Raw genomic sequence first — 20,969 nt, 5'->3', positions numbered from 1 at the left:
CAAAACACATTTATAGTTTTATTAAATTTTTAGAAAAATCTTAATTACCTCATTTTTACTATAGCACGGTAAAAACAACTACAGTAAACCCTCAGAATCCAGCCACGAGATGTGCTAGGCCCGACACATAATTAGTAAACTTGGCCGGGTGTGTGATCCAAGCCCAAATGGCTGAAGTCCGTGTTTATTTGATGGGTATATTCCACTTCTTTGCACCTTTGTTATGCTAAATTCCTTTTCACTGTTAATGGTTGATGTAAATATGATGAATGATCATGAATGGCTTGCCACTGTTAGTGGGAGAGCAGATGAGCGTGGGGAGGAAAACGAAGGAGAAAGAGAGAATGTGGAGGGAAATCGGTGGGTTTGGAGAGAGTGTGTATAGATGAAGGCTTTTTGTATTTTTTTTTTGATGTATTTAGTAAAAATTAGGGTGCAAATAAGATTCATCAATAAAGTTGTATGTTTAACAGAGTTGGACCTCCGTTAAAGTTCAAAATTCAAAACTAATATTTGGCCCGCCTACCAAGTCAAACAAGGACTAGAAAAGCGCCGAGATCTAATTTGACCATGTGGCGATGGTCAGCAAGGTTTGGCGATGGGTGCATGGCTTAACTATTGAATTTTTGTAGTTTTAGGCAGAGTGTTGATGTACAAGTATGTATTGATTAAGAATGAAAATTATTGTTTGTAACCATTTGGAGAGATTACTGTGTGCTCCTCCGTGAAAACTTATCAGTTTTTGGATGAAATTTATTAAAGGTTCTTCTTAATTCAATTTATTTTTGCTTCCATTGATTCTTCTGGAGAAATTTCAATCCAAACCTTAGGAGCAGATGCAGAGCTGGGATTCCACCATATGAGCTACTCATGCCAAGTCCTGAGCTAGGAGTTACAGGAATTGGTGTATCCAGCAGCATAGCATTGTGAAAGATGGGAGTACGAGCTACTTATGTTCAACTTTGCAATAATCGAATCCAAACCTTAAAATTTTAAAGAAATACTTCTATCTTAACAAAACTTATAAGATAACAACATTGTGTGTTCAATTATGGCTGTGTATTATTTGAAAACAAGAAAACAAAAACACTCAATTCTCAAGCCTCCACCAGTGAACCCTCCAGAAAAGTGAAGAATGAAAGTTGGATCTAAGGTAGAGAAGTATATGCAAGTGAGCCCAGACCCTGAGCCGTGCCTTTAGTCTGGCAAATCATCACCTGTAGAACATGGAAAACAACAGGAATTCAGGCCCAAAATAAAATCAACATTAAACAGCATAAAGCCCAGTCCTTCAAATCAACACGAAATATATGAAATCGAAAGCAAAAACAAGCTAGTATCACAATTAGCAAGTGTAGGAGCAGTACCTGGAGAGGGAGGAGATCAAAATTAGTGGCAATATTTAGGTGCCGATGGCCTGACAAAGGCATCTTCTTCAGACCATGAAAAGGGAGAGAGGAAGAGAAGGAGAGAAGAGTTTTTGGGGGAGCGAATTAGTGATTTGTAAGGCAGCGAGCGAAGCGAGGCAAGGACAGGGAAGAAGAGGAGTGGAAGAGAGAGACCCTTTTGGGTTGGCGGATTTGCTTGCATGAAATAAGTTTTCTTTTGTTTTTGATTAACGGAGGTTTTGTTCTGTGAGAATCTCCCTCATTTGTCATGTGATAAATGAGCTGTCACTGACAGCTTATTTGTCATGATTTCATTGGCCTGGGCACCCCACATAGTATGTCACATGGTGCGTTTAGGGGTCGATCCCAATGATTTTACAGTAGTGTTAGGTAACTCTCATGATAGTTTATAAAAGCTTAAGTCTCTTAAATAAAATTTTTTTTTTTTAAAAATTATATATTCATAATCAAAGCATAAAACTTTTTTTAACAATATTCATTGTTAATGAATTTTATCGATAAATCTTAATTTCATTGGTTTTTTCAATAGAATTTCTTAATTCCATTGTTTTTTCAATTAAATTTTAAAAACAAATGAATTTAGAACTGAATCAATGAATTTTAAATTGTGTTTTAAAAAATAATAGCATCTATATTAAAGCAATAAATTTTGGACAATAAATTATGAGATAAAAGAATAGAAATAAAATTATTCCATTAATCAAATCAATAAAATAAATAAATTTTCATGAACTATCAAATAGATAGGTTACATGTCATTTTCGATGGCTTTATGACACCCCTATAAATACCCCATCATTCCCTCCCTCCCATTGCAGCAATCGGCCACTGCCACACCTCATCTTCTTACAATCATCTCCTTCTCCACACAGCAAGCAATTCGCACCCAGCAGCCTCTGTTGGTTGCTGTTGCTTTGCTTTTGAACATTTTTGGAGATGCAATCACTTAGCAAGAGCCTGCGCTCGTCTTTTTCTTTGAACCCAGAAGCCATGGCCACCAAGAAGCAAGGAATAGTCTCCATTCTCGGGTCGGACTGTGAAAATACCAAACCCGGATCAATTCGAAGAACTCTGTCTGCCGACATGTCCTCAAAGAAATCGCTGATTCACCTTGGTTTCTCACCAATCAAGAAAATCGCTTCCTCCGAAGAGCTCCCGAAACTCTCAATTCAAGACTCAGAAGAGGAGAATAGCAAGGAAAACGAAACGCCTGACCAATTCGACGTCTGGACTTCAATTCAAGAAGAAAACAAGAAGATCAAAAAGGAAGGGATGGAAAAACCTGACCAATTAGATATATGGAGCTCCATCATATCACAGAAGGTTCTAGAAGATGCGAAATCGCTTCCACCGCCTTACGTACATCCTCTTGTAAAAAGATCTTCGAGTTCTTTGAGTGAAAAGAGCCTCGAAATTTGCACCGAGAGTCTCGGATCCGAAACCGGATCCGAAGGCTTCTCCTCTTACCCACCTTCGGAGACCAGTGACGTGGAAGACAAAGAACAAGAAGTTGTACCACAACAAACAGAGCGGCGACGATGTTTTGACGAAGAGGAATACTCGCCAGTTGTCAAGTACAAGAAGTCACCGCCAAGATCGTTCCCTCCGCCGATTCCTTCTCTCTCTAACCGTGACTGTTCTTCCCTGCACATGCGCTCTCGCCGGGATAATGGCCGTCTGCTTCTCGAAGCGGTATCTGTTCAATCACAGAACAATTTCCACGCTCAACGCGAAGACGGTCGTCTTGTCCTCACTTTTGTTAATCAAGACGAGCCTAACTATGAAGAAGAGAAGGAGAACGACATGGAAGACCTTGCAGAAGAGTTCGAAGGAATCGAAGAACAAGACAAAGAAATCGAGGAGGAAACAGAGAAAGATGCAGAGGAAACAGAGGAGGATGTGGTCATGGATCAAGTACCAAACTTGTCAAGTGGAGTGATTAATTTCCACAAGTTAATAACGATGAGTAAGCCCATGGGCTTGGCTGTTAATAGCCCAACATGGCCCAACAGGTTCCATGAAATGGTCAAATTTGAAGAGGTGGTGGAAGTGGAGGAACCAACTCCACTTGCACAGTCACTCCCACCGCGGCCCCAAGCGGCAGCGGCGGCTGCTCGAATGATTTCACCACCGTCTGCAGCCGTTACGGCTAAATCAACAACAGCTGCTGCATCATTGAATGCTTATGAGTATTACTGGACCATGGCATCATCAGCTGTTGATAAAAAACTCATTTTTTCCACGACTCCCATGGAAATTGGGCAAGAAAAATTGCTAGTCTTGAGAAGTAAGAAGGGGGAGTACCTAGTCCCATTATTGAAGGGTTGCAAGGAACCCAGGTCATTTTTGTTCTGGGGGCCCCATTGCATAGCTACTTCTTGAGTTCTGATTAATCTTCTCACAGTATTTCCAATCCAAATCCAGCCAGCCTCGTGTCCTTTGTTAGTTTACTATTATTCCATATAATATCCCTTACCGCACTTTCCACTCCTTGAGGCGGCTGGGCTCTATGTAGTCAAATAAAAAGGAAAGGGAGGGAGGATATATACATCGATTAAAAAGGGATCAAGGAGAAAGAAGAGCGAGATGACTTAACAGTGTTGTTTACCCATATAACTTGTGTTATTAGTTGCCAAAACAAGATCTTAGCATCATCTTTGACTTGGGATGGTCTCTCTCTTTATGCTGGAGGGCGGCTCCTCAGCTCTTTTTTTTTTTTTTTTAATTTTATTTGCTTTTGTAATTCTTGGCCAATGGTGTTTCTATATAGGTCATTTCTTGCCTAACTGACGTTAATTCAGGGGACAACATGATCCACGCTCGATATCAGTCCTTTCTATATGGATTGAAGCTTGTTCAATTACTGTGCTGGATATTTCTTCATTACCAACACATTTTTGCCTTAATAGTAATTTTACTACTAACACAACTTTTTCCTCTCACAAATAACATGGCTCTACGGAATACTACGTATGATGACTCATAACTCTTCACCGTATCATCTCACCTTTTTTTTTTAATACACGGAAAGAGGGATAGGAGAGACTCAAACTCGGAACCTTTATGAAATACCACACACATGAGCGCCATTTGAACTACTCGTGGTTCTCACCATATCATCTCACCCAATAACCGCTGCCATTACCAATTTAATGCATCTATAGAGCATTATTATTCTAATATCATAACATGTTCCATCCATGATACACGATATTCTTCGCAATTTGAAAAAAATGTGAAAAAAAATCCAACAGGAAATCCAATCCACACTTTTAAAAAAAGACTCATTACTAAAAGAGATTAAACATTCTTAGCAAAACTTCACAAAGTTGACATCTGACAGCATGGTTTCTCATCTAGTTATCTTCACACAATAGTTTACATTGTACAGGAAACAGGAATGGGAATTACACGACAGCACCTCTATTATACATGGACGCCCACGAAGATTTAGACGGCACATAAACATACCTCTGTCATCTCTAGAGTAAAAAAAATATATGGCCTAAGAAGATGAATCAAAAATATATAACTACCGTGAAATATACCCAACACTACCACCCATCTCAAGAAACATCCATGACTGACTTCTACCTGCCTGCGGCTCAACATACAAAGGGCCGCCGATCCCGTACACTGCAGTTTTAGCACAAGTCACCCTACCAACCACATGCAACCTTTTCTAGAGCTTGCATCTTCATCACCTCAAGCAAGGCCCATCCAAAGAACAATATTCAGCAGCCTTATTCTTTCACCATGAACAAGGGTTACAAGCTCAGTATTGCATCATGCTCTATACAGCACACCAGAAACCCCAGGTGGTATCACTAGTCCAAAGCAAGTATAGCAAACAGTCAGAAGATTATACTATATCCAAGCAAGAGAGCCCCTGTCGTTTGTTCCTTGAGGACGGCCCCTAGTTGGTGTAGGTGGTCTGTTAGCATTTAGCTCCTATTCGCACAAAAAAGACAATGTGAACAGAATTAATGCGCCATATGATTGCATTAACTGAAAATGATAACTGCTGCATTCAAAAAGTATCAACATAATCAACAGCCACACCTGCATCCATGTATCTTCAATGTGTCGTTCAGGTGATGTTTCAGGTGATGAAATTGCAGGTGGTAAAGGATGAATGAGTTTAGGAACAACAACAAGATCTCTCCCTAAAACTAAGATTGCCCCAGCATTATTTGCAGTACCTGTTAGAATGGAGAACAAGCAAAATTGAAACTCAAAATGCTCAATTGTTCTTTTTTTTTTTGTGATTTTTTTTCTCAATCATCTGCAGGGTTCAGTAACAGCGAGAACGTTAAACAGATGCTGATAACATACCACAGTAATTGGTGGCTGAGAAAAGAGTAATTAAGTGTCCCTGAGCAAAACGCTCAAATCCATCCATCACACATTCATGTGCACGTACAATCAATTGAAGATCATTGTTGTTGCAGAATTCCATAACACGATCAGGCTGACAACAGCAAAATTTCAAATTAGAGTAACAAAGAAATCTTATCAAAATTCTTGACAAAATGCCACAACTGCCTTATTCATAAGCAGAAGAACTACAGATGTAAGAACTAAGAAGGTTGATTAATATTAGACTGCATTATCCCGACTTTACCTAAGGATAAACATTAACCACATGGAACCATTTGTAAGTTTGTTCGTTTTCACGAGGAATGCATCATCAGATACACAAAAACTATGAGGCCAATTGTACACTTGTTTTCAAGAGGAATGCAACATCAGCTTAGGTGCATCCTCTTACAATTGTGTTTGGTTGACATGTGGAAGTATTCTTCCTAAAATGTTCACGATAAATTGACAATTTGAAGAAGTTTTGTATCACTTTAGGCCTTTTCTGAACATGAATTTATACAGCATTCTTAAAAGTTTACTGCGAGACACTTGTTCATTCCATTTTCCCATTGAATTTTTTCATATCGACTCAAAATCCGGATCAATATATGATGTTGTAAAAGAAATTACATTGCTTTCAAAATAACTTCCTAGGTATCTACCATATCACATGAAAGGATGAAGAAAGGAGCAATATGTATGATGACAAAGTAGAAACAAATGTAAAGCTCAGAAAACAATAAAATAAAAATAGAATACTTACCCCAAAAGTAACCAACCCTGGGCCTCGAGCATTTGGTCGCAATCCTTCCACACTATCATTTTCCGTTGGATCAGACCTGAGAGGGAACATGGGAATACTATTTACAAATCAATTTATTAATTGATAGGTAAATGGTAAATAATATCATTGCACAAGGCTCCCACAGTAGGCGAAGTCGGGGACAAACAAGATGTACTCAGACAATATCCCACATAATATGTGGAGAGGTTATTACCAAGAATTGAACTTGTGACCTCTAGGTTACATCTTGCAACTCTACTATTAGGCCACATGTTCGCTTGTAACATTGATTGTAGGTAAACAACTTTGATACCATGTTAAGATTAATTATTGTGTCATTCAACCCAATAAGTTAACTTGTTGGATTTGGACATTTCACATCATTTATATATATTCTAACACATACATTAAGAAAATAAGGAAAACAAAAGTACAACAGTATAGTCGTGCACCAACCACAACAAATCCATTAGCACAATAGAGCCCGCTTCCATTGTGATGGGACGCTGAAGACTCTCGATCTGTTCTACATGATTTATCGACCGACCAATACCACCATGCATGCAAATGATTTTCTTCTCAATTAGAGCTGCCAAAGGGAGCCAATTGAACAAACGATTTATCCGGTGCCAAACCCAAATTCCATCCCTCTCGCCCTGTTCCACAATCCATAAATTTTGTTACAGAAAATACAGGAGGGAGGTAAAGGAGTACAATTCTTGAAACATCTAACACAATACCATGCGCTCAATACATTCAATCCGAAAGCCAAAAAGGGCATTGATATCTGCAGCTTCATGGTTCCCACGAATTAAATGTACGTTGTTTTGGTACTCAACCTGCACCAGCGATGGAATTAGGCGCAACTCTGAGCCCACCAAGTCTCAAAACAGTAGATGAGGAGCAATCAGACTATAGATGGAAAGAGCAAGCCTCAAAGATACCTTCAAAGCAAGCAGAAGAGTAATGGTCTCTAGGCTGTGTTGGCCCCGGTCAACATAATCTCCTAAGAAGAGATAGTCGATATATCTGACAGTCATTCATAAAAATCAGTATCAAAGGAGAAGTTTGAAAAACAAAGGTCAAGGAATAAAGGAAAGCAACTCAAACGAAATCAATCAGTTGAAGGATTTCATAGATAAATTTATTAAGAATAAATGAGCAAGCCTATTTAATCCTACTTATTCATGACTCTATATATTATTTTGAACGGCGGCATATCTTTCTTTAGCTATTAAATGGAATCATATTTTCCAGCTTTATTCATACTATTGCAAGTCTGGCACCGTTACCGTACATCTCACTCACCTTTCTCCCACACACAAGCACCACTCTTCTTCCAACCAACCTAAAATTCTACATCTCCAAAACCAACTTATGCTGCTGTTGTCTTCGACAGCCCCATAGTTTCACTTTCTGTCCATATCAATATCATAAAAAAAAAACTCAGGTTTTAGTTTTACAAACCCTCTCTATCCCAATTTACTTTTCTGAACTTATCCCACATTGTAAAACAGTCAACACCACTCTTATGACAAATATTTTCCCTATTGCCAGAAAGATCCAGAAATATGTCCTTTTCATCAACTTCAGTTCTAGCCTTTGCACATCAACTCTATTCCTAAAACTCGAAAACCTAAATTTGCAAGATCAAGTTAGCATCAGTCGTGAATAACTTGAAAGGCAACAGTACACATGTAAGTATATAGGCAAAACACACACAAATCAAGGTTCTTACGCAATGTCCCCAGCTGTTGAAGGTGCACCATACTCATCAAAAAGTCGCATGAGATCCCCAAATTGTCCATGCAAGTCACCAAATATTTTGATCGGAGCTTTAAGCTGCAGAACACTTGGTTCACTAGAGAATATCCTTTCAGCGTTGTCACAAAGATCTGCTATTTCATTGCAATCTAAAAAGAATTGCCTACGAACTGGAGGTTTCCAACCACGAGGCTTTAAGAGATGTGCTATAACCTAGTAATGGAAGGTCAAAGGACACCATGTAAGAACAAAATTAAGAAACATATGTAATAAATGACATTATGCTCTAGGAAAAATGATTCAGCTAGAACAGGAAGGGACATAAACCTGCATGCATACGAGAAATAAAGGACCTAATCAAAGAAGTAAGAAGTCCAACGCAGAACAAGCAAAATAAGAATAAGAACCTCCCACATGAACAAGGTTCTAGGAACACAATTTTGTTAGACCGATCAATGCTATATGGACACATAATTGGGAAGCTAGAGGTGAAGCAGCAAACCAAAGCAGAAGCATAACAAGATCTACTTCAAACAACAAAAATTAGACAAATTCTCAAAAGATTCTTCAGAGAAAAAGGTGCAAGCAACATATTCCATTCACTTTCTTATCCAAGCAACACTATAGTAGCATGTCTGTATCTTTGAAGATAATTTGAAATGAGTTTTCAGGCCAGACAGCTACATTAGACATCAGAACTTCATTCCATGTAAGGGCACACTACCTGACACATGGATACCTGGCTCAACAATTCAAACAGCCAATTTCACACAAAGTGCATAATATAGGATCAAACAAGATAAACAAGGACAATTTCAATACGGGTAAAAATCTATGACAGGCTAGTAGAAATACGAGGAAAACCTGTGAAGGACATATAAGAAGCCTGATAATGTGAATCCAACAACCTAACAAGGTGCATAATTACAACTCCTAGTTAAAAAATAAATAAATAAATAAAAAACCGCAGTTTCTACAAAACCAACAAATAATTTTACTGAAGGATGGTACTTCTCAGCATGTGTACATATTCAACATCACCATGCAACATATGTTTAACCAGTGTGTTATCGAGCAAATCTATGCCATAAAGAGAAACAAGAATCTAAAACCAACTCCAAAAAATGAGAAAACTATCGTGAAGAATGATTGTCAGTCAAACTAATCGCACCAAGACACAAATGTTGTTTGTTGCTCACGGTTCAACAGCAAATAACGACCTTCATAGCTTAGATATGTTTGTTATAACAAAGATACGAATGAGTGTGTGGATCATGAGTACAAAATTTCGCAAGGATGTTCCCAGCACCAGAATCTTTCAAATATATTGGACATGAAATATACACACACATTTATTTATTCAAGTACCTTCTTGGGAACACTATTAATGGACATCTGTCGATCTAGAAGTTTCCTGGCTGCAGTTGCACTCTCAGGAGTTCCATAGCTAACCCTCCTCCCTTCATTTTCAAATTGATCGATTGAAAGTTGCCTGACCATACCACCTAAAGCTCCACCTGTCTCTGCAGCCACAACAACCTGACAATGCCAGAGAATATCAGATAAGGATTCGTGTAATTTAAGGTTATTGTCAAATAAACACCAGAACAACATAAATGAAGGTTGAGACAGTATGATACTGACAGCTCTGTGATGCAGCCGAACTCCAGCTGGTGCAACATTATTTGAACCGGCCGAATCAGGCACCTTTATCAAGGTTGACATATGTGTCCCACTAGGGGTGGCATCTGCCCCGCCATCCCTGTCAGGTAGATCAACTTCTCCATTAACTTGCCGTGCCTTCGCAGCAGCCAATGTGGCACTGATAGCCTCAGCTTCTGCAGCTGCTGCTTCCACCAAATACTCAACACCTTTGCTTGTTCTCCTGCATGGTCATCCCAACCCAATAAGACATCAATGAAGTAAGAAATCATCCATTTCATAACTTATTTCCAACGCAAATCAATAAATGCAGCAATAGGCTTACCGTGATCCCTGTAGCACCGCATTTTCAGTGCTTATATCAGTATACATGTCACCATTTACAGGTGGGGCAACTGGATTACCCAGCACAACTGCACCATCAGGTACTGCTTCAGGCATTGTTTGCCTTGTTCGTTCATCCATGAATCCATATCTTCCAGGTGCCCGCCCTGGCTGTAAATTAGATGAAGCAGCTGCTGCTGCAGCATGTGAAGCGGAAGTTGTTGTTTCAGCAGCCGCTAGATCTTCAGCGACAAGAAGATCATCAAGCAACACACCTATAGCAAAACAAAAGATATCAACCGCATGATCAACCAGACAGCAGGTTAATAGAAAAGGATCCAGGATGCAACATTCAAATAAGAGCATATGAAATTTTCATCAAATGTTCATCTACATTTGTGAGCTTGTAAGTGGAAAACAGAGTTCCTAGTCACTTTCACAATGAGTACTTCAGAAGCAACATCACTTTTAGAAGCACATTTTTAATAAAAAATTATAAAAAATATTATAGCAACTTCTTTGGCTATCAGCGAAGGAAGTATCTAGCAACAGTGTCAGGTGTATTGATACAGATTTGCATTATGTCTCACGAGTCTCTTTTTTCACCGGTAAAGCTCCTTCAAAATCCAGCTCTGATTGGCAGTGTCGTACTGCAAGTATCAGATCTTACAGCACTGCAACCAAAGTGCTACTTAGCACTGCAACCAAAGTGCTACTTAAAGAAGATTGAATATACACATCCATGATTACTTCCACACCAGCATTGTCTGTTGTGCCCTGCTCCTCCACATTGAGCATTTTTTTGCAAAACTAAGTATCATACTCTCATCCTATAATTGAGAATACATAAACGTTATATGAAAGGGACCTGCTCTCTATTAAGGAGATATTTCTGTACAGTTTACTCATCCACTTTAGAACATGTTTTGGGTAAATAATGAAAAAACCCAATCCAAAAATTATAATCAACTGCAGAAACCCGTATCCAAAGTAGATATGAGCATAAACTTCAATGCTATGCAAAGGTGCCAACCAAGCAATTTTATTAGTAGTATTTGAAAGAACCTGAAGTAAATATTTTCCTCAAAGCATGTTTCAGTCAAAATAAGGCTTGCAAAGTGGCTTATCATACTATTTCATGAACAGATTAAATATCTGAAAAATTGGTCATTGGCTAAGGACTACAAAGAAATGTTGAAAATAGATGCAGCAAGTCAACGGTTACCAGTAGCTTTCTATCTTACCACCGCGTAAACCACCATAAATGAATATTAAGTCACCCACGGCAGCAGCCGCATGCCTGCAACGCCTTGTCAACTCAACTGCAGCATCTCCACCAGCCGTATCAGCACTGTATCTTCCGGTCCTGGGACTCGTAACTACAGATTTAGTGTCACACCAAACTCCTGCTGCCGTATCCAGTACTGTTACAAGAGGTACGTAATGAATATGTGAGAATTTCTTTGGACGCAGCTTCCCTTCACACAACTTTTTTTAATATTATGGCAACAATCTAATAATAAGAGTAACAGTAGAACATAAGTGACTACCATGGTTTCAACTTTTACAGTACGTTCAGTGTCACTTCCAGAATTTCGTATGGTCATGGCAGTGTTTTTAAGTTTTAACAAGTAATGGATCCCAAAGGCATATCATCAAAGACGATTTGATGGTAAAAAACACACAAGATCCCTTCCACTGGTCCGAGGGGGTGGGGGGAGGAGGTGGCTCACAAAATAGCATATCAAGTATCAAGACACCCATAAAATACCTTTCGTACATACAAATATGAGAGGTGCATATAAGATGGAGAGAGAACCACGAAGATGTTATTTGCTGAAACAAATAATGAAGATAGCATGCATAAGTAGCCACTGGATACAAAAGGATATAGGACAATCTCATCCATCCTTCAGTCGCAAGACACACTACTTGCGGAGGACAATGTAATTTTCCAGATATACCAATAACTCAGTCAATATCATCATAAAACACAGATGAACAATTTATGCCCAAAAGGATAAACTAACCCCAAGTTAGGTCTCGTGGTTCAGGCCATTAATATTTATGAACAAAATTGTGCCTCTACATGTGATATCCTGCCTCATTTAAATCATTGTCAGGTGAACAGAATTTCAAAATGTTAATACGTGAACAGTGAGAGGATGGAAAATGAAATGGTACAAAGACCATTAGTTGCCTAGAAATGTGCATGCAGGCAACTAATGACACAACTTGTCATCATATGGACCCATTTCCAACAACCTAAAACAGACAGGTAAGGCAGTCATTATGCACCTGCAATACTTGATGAGTCTTCTACCATGCGTCCACCACCAAGTGCCCCTCCAGACACATGCAACCGTGCATTAACAAAAACCTAACAAACAAATATGGAAATAAAAAATCTCAGTGAGAAATTAAAAAAAAAATTCAACAGAATCCTTTTAGTTTTGAAAGCTATCAAGAAAAGGATATCATAGGCTACCGCAGCATGCTGATATCTTGGAGATGGAGAGACACCAGGAGCAATTGCCCATTCCCACCGCCCATCCCTATGTTTAGCAAGCCCATATGCACTTGCTAATGGCTGCAAATTAGGAGGAACACAAAGAAGAAGAAAAATGCGTTGCAATGAGAAGAAAATTGGCTAGATCAAAAACATCACAAACCGGGTAAATACCAGAGAGGCAGGAAGATCAACCTTTACTATTAAGAGAAAAATATCAGCTAAGAAAGTCAAATATACAGGCTTATCAATATGCGTATCTTCAGTAAAGCATTGAGCTAGTACAAGTACAACCAAAATTCAGTAAAGAACTAAACTTCAGAAGAAATGAATTGGACAAACACATTTATCCCCCTGAGGCAGCTTCATTCTAACTTATGAATATATTAAGAGGGTACAGCGTAGCCCCCAAACAAATCATATGAAAGTTGGATTAGGGATATACACCCCTCCGTCCTTCCCCCAAAAAAAAAATGCAGACGCAAAAGAAAGAACTTGGAAGTATTCCTAGAGCCAAACTTCTAGCAATCATAGTAATTTAATAAAATGAATCATAAGCTACTTCATGTTTAACATCCACATATAATGAAATTATGCAAGTGGATGTTTTGACATACCACACTGTTTGCATCCCTGCCTCCACAAAGCAGAAGAAGACCATCTGAACGAGCACTTGCTGTTGCATACCTAGTCAAATATAAAGAGTACAATTGGGGTCAACTTCAGAAAATCCAGAGTAAGCTACAAAAATCATATCTATTACTAGTATCATCAATTACAACAAAAAGTCAATGGAAGATTCATTATGGAAAAAGTGCAACAAGTCAGACTCAGTGTTCTACACATACTTTTCGTAACTACTAACTGCTTTCAGATGCTTTCATGAACATATTATACATAGCACATGTATCCAGTGCATGCTTAACATACAACTCTAAATCAATAATTTGCCTGCTTAACATCCAATCTCCACCAAGCCTGCGATGGAAAGCTTGATGTTATATCCATGTGAACAACTTCTTGAAGATACTGTCATCAGATGCATCATAAAGACAATGATATGTATTCATTGCTGAATGTAAAATTCTATTGAAGCACCGAGAAGGGGCAAACAGAGGGTGATGGCGCTGATTAATGAGCTTCTCTTCTTTGGTCAGAAATCCAACCGAGTTGGTACATGTACCATATTGGGCAGCAATCATCTTTCTCCACAGCTGATCCATATGCACATTAAACTTCTACAACCATTTACCAAGTAAATCTTTATTAAAGCTGACCAGAAAATAATTCTTAAACCCCCTAATTCCTTGGGAAGTTAGATGGACTTCCCATCCACAAGATACATTTTTCTATTTCAAAAGTTATCTTCCAAAAAGAGTATGCATATTGTAGTCCCAATCCTAGCTGCAACAGAAGCAGGAATAAGGAAGCTAGACAAGCAAATTAGAGAGACGGCTTTTGATGAGAGTGAGTCTGCCAACCTTAGAAAGATTCTTCCTCTTACAGCTGGATAATTTTTTTTATCAGATCTGGACACAACGGAATTCCAGATTGTAGCTGTGACTAGGTATACCCTGAGCAGCTTATGGACAAATTGCGGCTAGATCTTGGAGGTGTATATATTTGTCAATAGAAGAAAATTGACAGCTAGGATCCCTCTCACCATTTTCCTTTCCGATCCCATGCAGGGAGAGATAAGAGAACCTTAGTGTGAGAGAAACTTCTACAGATCTAGCTTTTGGCAAAGTAGAAAGTGCAGTGTGATTGACCAATATTTTTTTCCCAACTGTTGTCCTATAGATAATTCATCCACAAGATGCCATCCCCTTCATGCCTAATCAAAGAATTTCTTTAACTTTTTTCGAATGGAAGAATTTCTTTTAACTGTAAAAAAAAGGAATAACTTAAACGATTCAATTTTTATTCATTTCCCCTTTTTCATTGAAATTTGGAGGGCATGGTATCAAAAATTTAATAAACAGACAAGCACTCTATAAGATCGCAAAGTTCTAATTAAAATAACAATTTACACAACAAAAACAGTTTCTACATCGAAGTATGCAAAACAGTCGGGGAATGAAACGCAGAACCCCTCAACCTATATCATTAATGAATAGAACGAGAATGAGGTCTCCGATGTTACGAAAGACATGCTATAGAGAAATAAATTGAAATGGAAACTCATTCTAACTTACTATACTAAATACTGACAAAATAGTCTTGCCATTTATGATACTCCAAAATCTCCGTCCACTTCATAGAAATGGACTCTTAATATCAATATTTCACATTGGTATCTGATTTCAATTAAGAAGCACTAATGTATTCCTTCGTTTTTTCTTATTTTGGATAAACTACTAAAAAATAAGAGTATAAATCGTAGGGGTAGAGCCTATCAGAGATAAGATTGAAGACCATTTAAGATTGTCTGGGCGCATACAAAGTTGAGATAGTGCAGCAAGTAGAATAGAGAATTCAAGTAGGCAATAGTAAAAAGGGAAGGAAGAGACATGAACGGAAGTAATAAGGTTACATATGAGCTATACAGTATTCGTGGAGTGTGTAACTCTAGATACAAACAAATGGCAAAAGAGAATTCACGTTGATTCTCTCATGGATTCATCCATCCGAACGTAAAGTGCTTGGGAAAAAAGACTTTGATGATGACGATTTTATATTCTCTTCTGTACATGGCCCCGAGTAATGATTTATATACTTGTGCATATTTTGTTCTATTTTTTCGTGGAGCGTATCATATCAAATCAAGTATTATAAGTGTTAAACAACCAATGAGTGGCCGAGTTGGCTAGGGATAAATACTTCCAATAGGGGGGACCGAAGTTCAACTCTCCACATCAATACCCTACGACTTATCAGGTACTTGAAGAGAGGGGCGATCCAAGTATCCGAGTTTACATGGACCAAAGACCCATGGTTCCTCGTCATAAAAAAAGTATCATACATGTTAAAATGTAATGAGTATTTTGGAAGAAAATACATAAACGTACTTGAGTATATAAATATGTAAAGAAAGACTAAACAAACTAACATGTTTAAGTGTTGCTTTGTCGTTCGGCAGAAAGAGTGAACACTTGACCTTTATCACAACATAGGGTAGTGGATTAACTCCTGGAAATAGACTCTTAGCTATCCAAGGGTAAAGCTACGTAAATCTTGCCCCTTCTCTGACCTCACCAATTGGCTCCACCTATAGAGCCTTGAGCACATGAGTTTTTTTATCTTCGGTTTCTCCATTCTTTTTTGGACGTTCTATAGTGTTGCAACTATTAATGTGATTATTCGAACGAGTTTTAAACACATAAGAAAAAGGAAATTCTTTGAAAAAAACTTACTAGTGTTGTTGATCAAAACTGCTAAGAATTCTGAGTAGGTTCACTCTATTAAAAACCAAAAGAAGATCATATATGAGTTACATACTACAACCCGTTTTAGAAAAAAACTGGGCTGTTGTGTCATTTTTGGGATTCAAAAGAGAAACAGAAAGAGGTAAGAGACCGAAGTTAAGTGGTTTGGCAAATCTGGACTCTTAAAAAATTCTGAACAGAAAAAGCAACACCACCTTGCTGTTTTGTGAGTCTTAATATGTCAAACGACCACTCCCTTCTCTTCATATCTTTCCCATCGCGTCTGCAACACCGAAATCCTTCCCCCTCTAGTCTCCTTCCCTCGTAGAGTCGTACACAGGGCTTCCCTATCTCTCTCATTCTCACTCTATCACTACTTTTCATCCTCCCCACAGCTAAGTTGCGAATCTCACATAAAGTTAGTAAGGTCCGAAGGTAATTGGCTTCCTTCATTCTCCTCTTTTCTATTTTGGCTCATCAAGCCTTCATTTGCCAAGTTTTCATTCTAATTCTTCCGTATCATAGAAAATTGTTGATCCGCTCTTCTATATAATACAAGGTAAAACAGACAACACATTCAAGGTACCTATTTACAGATACCCAAGATATGTTGTCATGATGCACTCAAAATCTATATCATTTGCGAAACATGGGATATCATTAAATTAAATAATTGTTAGCACATATAAGGGAAAACATTGATTTATCATGGTCGTGATGAAATTCTGATCAATAAATGTTACGACAGAGAAACCACAACCCATTAACAAAGTCTAATAATAAATAGCCCATGAAGAAGAAAATCCTGTGCATGCAGGAAAGACAACAAAAAAATCAATTAACAAATACGATCATATCACATGGTCATAAGTAGTGATAAAGGACAGTTATTATTCATGTAAAAAATGAACATATCTGATCATCAAAGGTTTTCATTAAAGCAAAGTCGAGAGAGTGAGAACTTTTACATGCACGGAGGTGGACCTTCCCCTTCTGGTTCCAACTTCCGCCATTCATATGGCTTGGCAGCCGTGTCCAGGGCCCATACATCAGCCAAAGGCCGCTTTCCTGAAAATATGCAGTCATTCCTTACGAAATTAAATGGAGATCTCAAATGTAACACTGATTCAGACATGTAATAAATAAATATATTGAGAGATACACAGTTACACACACATTAGTCTTAAACTTTTAATTTAGTGCACATAAGTCGACACTATAACATCAAATGACTTACCATCATTTCCACCAATAGCCATAAGATACCTTTGCCCCACCAAAGCCATCACATGTCCATAGCGGGGTCCTGGTCCAGGGCCTTGAACAACAACTCTGCACGAAAAAAATGCATGCCTTTTAATTTAGAATCACATAATAGATATGGAAGTTTCAGCACACACATCCTTCAAGAGTCTAACCTATGCCATCGGGGTCGTTGCTGTGTAAGGTCAAGAACATGAAGATCCTCAGCAGACAAACCAGCAGGACCGATTCCACCCTGCATAGAGTTGTTAAGACTTCACAAGCATAATGAATCAAACGAAGAATTTGAAGATAGTAAAAGTTTATTGGATAACAGACACTATGCATACCTGAATAACTACCATAGTCCCCACAGCAGTTGCCACATGAGCAGCCCTAGGCGTGGGTGGTTCTCCAAATGGAGTGATCCTGAGAAAAGAATAAACATAAGCAGTAAAATAGCATACAACAGAGTAACGTACTCAAGTATAAAAGCATGCAGATGAAATTGTTGAAATTGTCTTGGTCCCCCGCTTACCTGGACCACTTATTAGTCAACACATCATAACAGTGCACATCAGCGGTGGCACCTGCTAGTCCTGCAATTCAAGCAATGAACCAGTCAAGAAAGGTTGAAAGTTGAAACAAGATCACTAGAAACTCCTCAGGAAGTATCATTATTTTCAGAACAAAGATTTCTTACATGGAGGTTATTACAGGGCATTGAATTATTTTCCCTACCCAATTAGTCAAGCATTATTCTAACAACGGGCCTCATTTTGTTTGGTTCAATATCTTGACAAATACCATAATACCAAAAGAACACAAAACAATCCAATCAACCTACTTCGGGATGACAGAATTAAAACACCATGACATCAACAATTTCTAGTGAATCACTTGGACTTCACAAGAACAAGAAGAATGGAAATGCATGCACAGCACCACAAAAGAGGAGAATTTGGTACTACATAACGAAATTGCCAAAATAATAGATGGATTGTCTAGAAAAGAAACTGCAAATATATCACTGAATCACAAAGAAATCAAAACAACTAATTGACTTCCAAGCAGTTGATGATCAACAAAATAATAGAAATCACCATAGGATATAGATGGCTTCAATGAGCCTACGCATCAAATGTTATCAGAATCAAAAAGAATGTAAAAGCAACAAAGGAATTGTTGTTAACTACACTTCTTTCAAGCCAAGAATCTTCAACAATTAGCTACTCATTGGAAGATTTGCCTTGAAAGAAGCAAAAAAAAAGCTAGTAGCATGCAATAAAGCAGGTTCAGAATCTCCCTCAGGAAAATAGGCTCAACAGACTATAAGTTTGAGTTCCATTCCATGTAGAATTCTTGGACTTCTTTCTTTTTTCAATACACCATATATAGAGTGGGTGTATTTGTGTGCGCGCACACTAAATAGATGCAGCACAGTGTGCCATCCCATTTAATTGAAAGTATGTGGCGGGTGCAATGACCAGTGTGCCATCCCATTTAATTGAAAGTATGTGGCGGGTGCAATGACCAATTGGTTCAAGCTGCAAACAACCATCACCTTGACCCATTGTTCAGAGATTTGCCTTACCTAAAAAGAAATAGATACAGTACAATCAAAGGAATCTACAGCAGTACAATATCAATTTCAGTTCCCCGGAGACCAGAAGCTAATGGTGTAGCACAAAAAGATGAATAATCTTTCCAAATAAGTCAGATGCCCTTTCTTTCCTTCCAAATTGTCCAACAAGTTGCTAATGAACTAGCTGATCTACAAAGCATCTTGTAGTTTTAATTCCAACATGTGTTATCCCATTGAAACATTAGAATTACTCGGCAAAGTCTATGAATGTTCTTGGTGCAGTACCATCAGGAGCCTCAAAATATATCTTTCTTTTGCATTCAAGAACCAAAGAACAAATAAAAGGTACGCAACCAGAATACCCAGGTTAATCAAAACTAAATAGAACGGCATCAGAACTTTCCAGTCGAGCTGCTATAATATAAACTAAACTTGAAGCTTAAATATAAAAAACAGAAAGTTAACAGCTCCAATATGAAGTAAACAAAGAACGTACGGATGCCAGCACTCCCCGCAGATGAAGGAGTCCCTGATGCCGCAGAATTGCCCTCTAGTGCAGTGGCGCCACCAAAAAGAATTAGCCTCGACCCAATGTAGCCAGGGGTGCCTTCCTCCCCAACGGCGGCCACGGCTGTTAATGTATGCCCGCACCTAGGACCTGGTCCATCTTCCTTCTTCTCTAAAATTGCATTCACTACCGAGTACGCAGGCGCACATCTCGGCCCTGCCACCGAGGTCTGCTGTGGGGCGGCCTGTTGCTGCTGTTGCTGCACTGGTGGCGGTGTTGCTGGAGATCTACTTTGAGACGGCGAAGCCTGCTCTCCTAGCTGCTCCCTCTCCATTGAAGAGGTGGCCAGAGGAGAAGCCTCCTCATCCGCCGTACCATGGCTTTGCGTCGTCGGATCGTGATCGTTCTCCGGCACCATCGAAGAGTCCACATCCATTGCTTCACAATTAAATTCGAGCCCTACCTTCGAGATCGGAGCTAGAATTCACGTCAATTCCCATCCGCAATCAACATTCTTGATCAATCGCTTCAAAATTCAACAATAACAGCCAGTCCGAGAATCGAAACCCTAACTGAGATCGAACTATAAAGAATCCAATAAACTTTTTAAACGGAGAGGAATTTCCGGGAAAAAATTTTAAAAAAGAGAGAGAAAATCTCCTTTCTAGGTTTCGTTTTAATCTCTCCCTCCCTCTTTCTTTCTATCCGAGAACAACTCGAGGCGGTCGAGGAAACGAGAAATAGGAACGGGACGGGACGGAGACAATAACAGCATCAAAAAGTGCAATCCCCCAAAATTTTATACGATAATTATTATAAATTATAAGCCAATGAAATAAAATTAATAACGAGTCCTCCTTCTCACTCTAACAAATGGCTTTCTTTCTCTCTCTAGCGGACTCTTAAAAGTATTTGTTTTTGTTTGAATTTTCTACGTGTCACGGTGTTTTTCTCTCCCTCTCACACTTTCCATCTGGAGATGATGCATTGTTAACGTGATCAACCGGTTAGGCCGTGTATGGCGGTGGCGGAGAAGCGCCGCCGTATAGGGGAATTAACTGCGGCTAAACGTAATTTGGCTAATTTTTTAATGGGGATTTTGGCCCTAGGTCTCTTTTCTATTAGGAATTCATCCTCAAATTTCTCACTTGCCTATCAAATATAATTAATACTTGATTTTCTTGGTATTGTGGGTTTTAGGGTCCACTTTCGGGGAGGGATTAGTTTCGGTTTAGTCTTAGCTTCGCCCGAGAGTGATACACACCCAACTATCCGAACTCCGCAAGATATGTTAGACTGAGTGGTTCTCAGTTACCAAAAAAAAAGATATACGCCCTGTATTTGCTGTTGGTTTTTGTAAGAAGGCAAAAACGGGTTATCTTTTGTTTTGTTTATGTGACAAGCCATAAACAGGGGTAAAAATGAAGCTGGACAAATAGACATGCACTGGGACTC

At 38.7% G+C, this 20,969-nt stretch overlaps 2 protein-coding genes across 2 annotated transcripts; one reads left to right on the top strand and one right to left on the bottom strand.

Annotated features, from left to right (window-relative positions):
• Positions 1–2,147: 2,147 nt before the first annotated feature.
• LOC120009026 (protein FAF-like, chloroplastic) lies at positions 2,148–4,309 on the top strand. The gene has a single exon (XM_038859456.1). It carries the CDS (start codon positions 2,346–2,348, stop codon positions 3,789–3,791), a length of 1,446 nt encoding a protein of 481 aa, XP_038715384.1. The 5' UTR covers positions 2,148–2,345; the 3' UTR covers positions 3,792–4,309.
• A 367-nt stretch (positions 4,310–4,676) lies between these two features.
• Positions 4,677–20,313, bottom strand: LOC120013110 (serine/threonine-protein phosphatase BSL3). Its single transcript, XM_038864786.1, has 21 exons — positions 19,503–20,313; positions 17,960–18,020; positions 17,772–17,850; positions 17,598–17,677; positions 17,417–17,511; positions 17,148–17,247; positions 13,432–13,501; positions 12,794–12,895; positions 12,604–12,685; positions 11,550–11,729; positions 10,307–10,580; positions 9,964–10,204; positions 9,688–9,858; positions 8,294–8,532; positions 7,500–7,584; positions 7,296–7,394; positions 7,012–7,211; positions 6,535–6,610; positions 5,745–5,880; positions 5,472–5,611; positions 4,677–5,360 (listed from the first exon to the last, which is right to left on the bottom strand). Exons 1-21 carry the CDS (start codon positions 19,948–19,950, stop codon positions 5,277–5,279), a joined length of 3,042 nt encoding a protein of 1,013 aa, XP_038720714.1. The 5' UTR covers positions 19,951–20,313; the 3' UTR covers positions 4,677–5,276.
• Positions 20,314–20,969: the final 656 nt, after the last annotated feature.

Source organism: Tripterygium wilfordii, chromosome 2 (genome assembly GCF_013401445.1).
Source record: "Tripterygium wilfordii isolate XIE 37 chromosome 2, ASM1340144v1, whole genome shotgun sequence".
NCBI classification, from domain to species: domain Eukaryota; kingdom Viridiplantae; phylum Streptophyta; class Magnoliopsida; order Celastrales; family Celastraceae; genus Tripterygium; species Tripterygium wilfordii.
The sequence above is the reverse complement of the archived record's forward strand: the minus strand, read 5'-3'. Positions and strand labels throughout refer to the sequence as shown.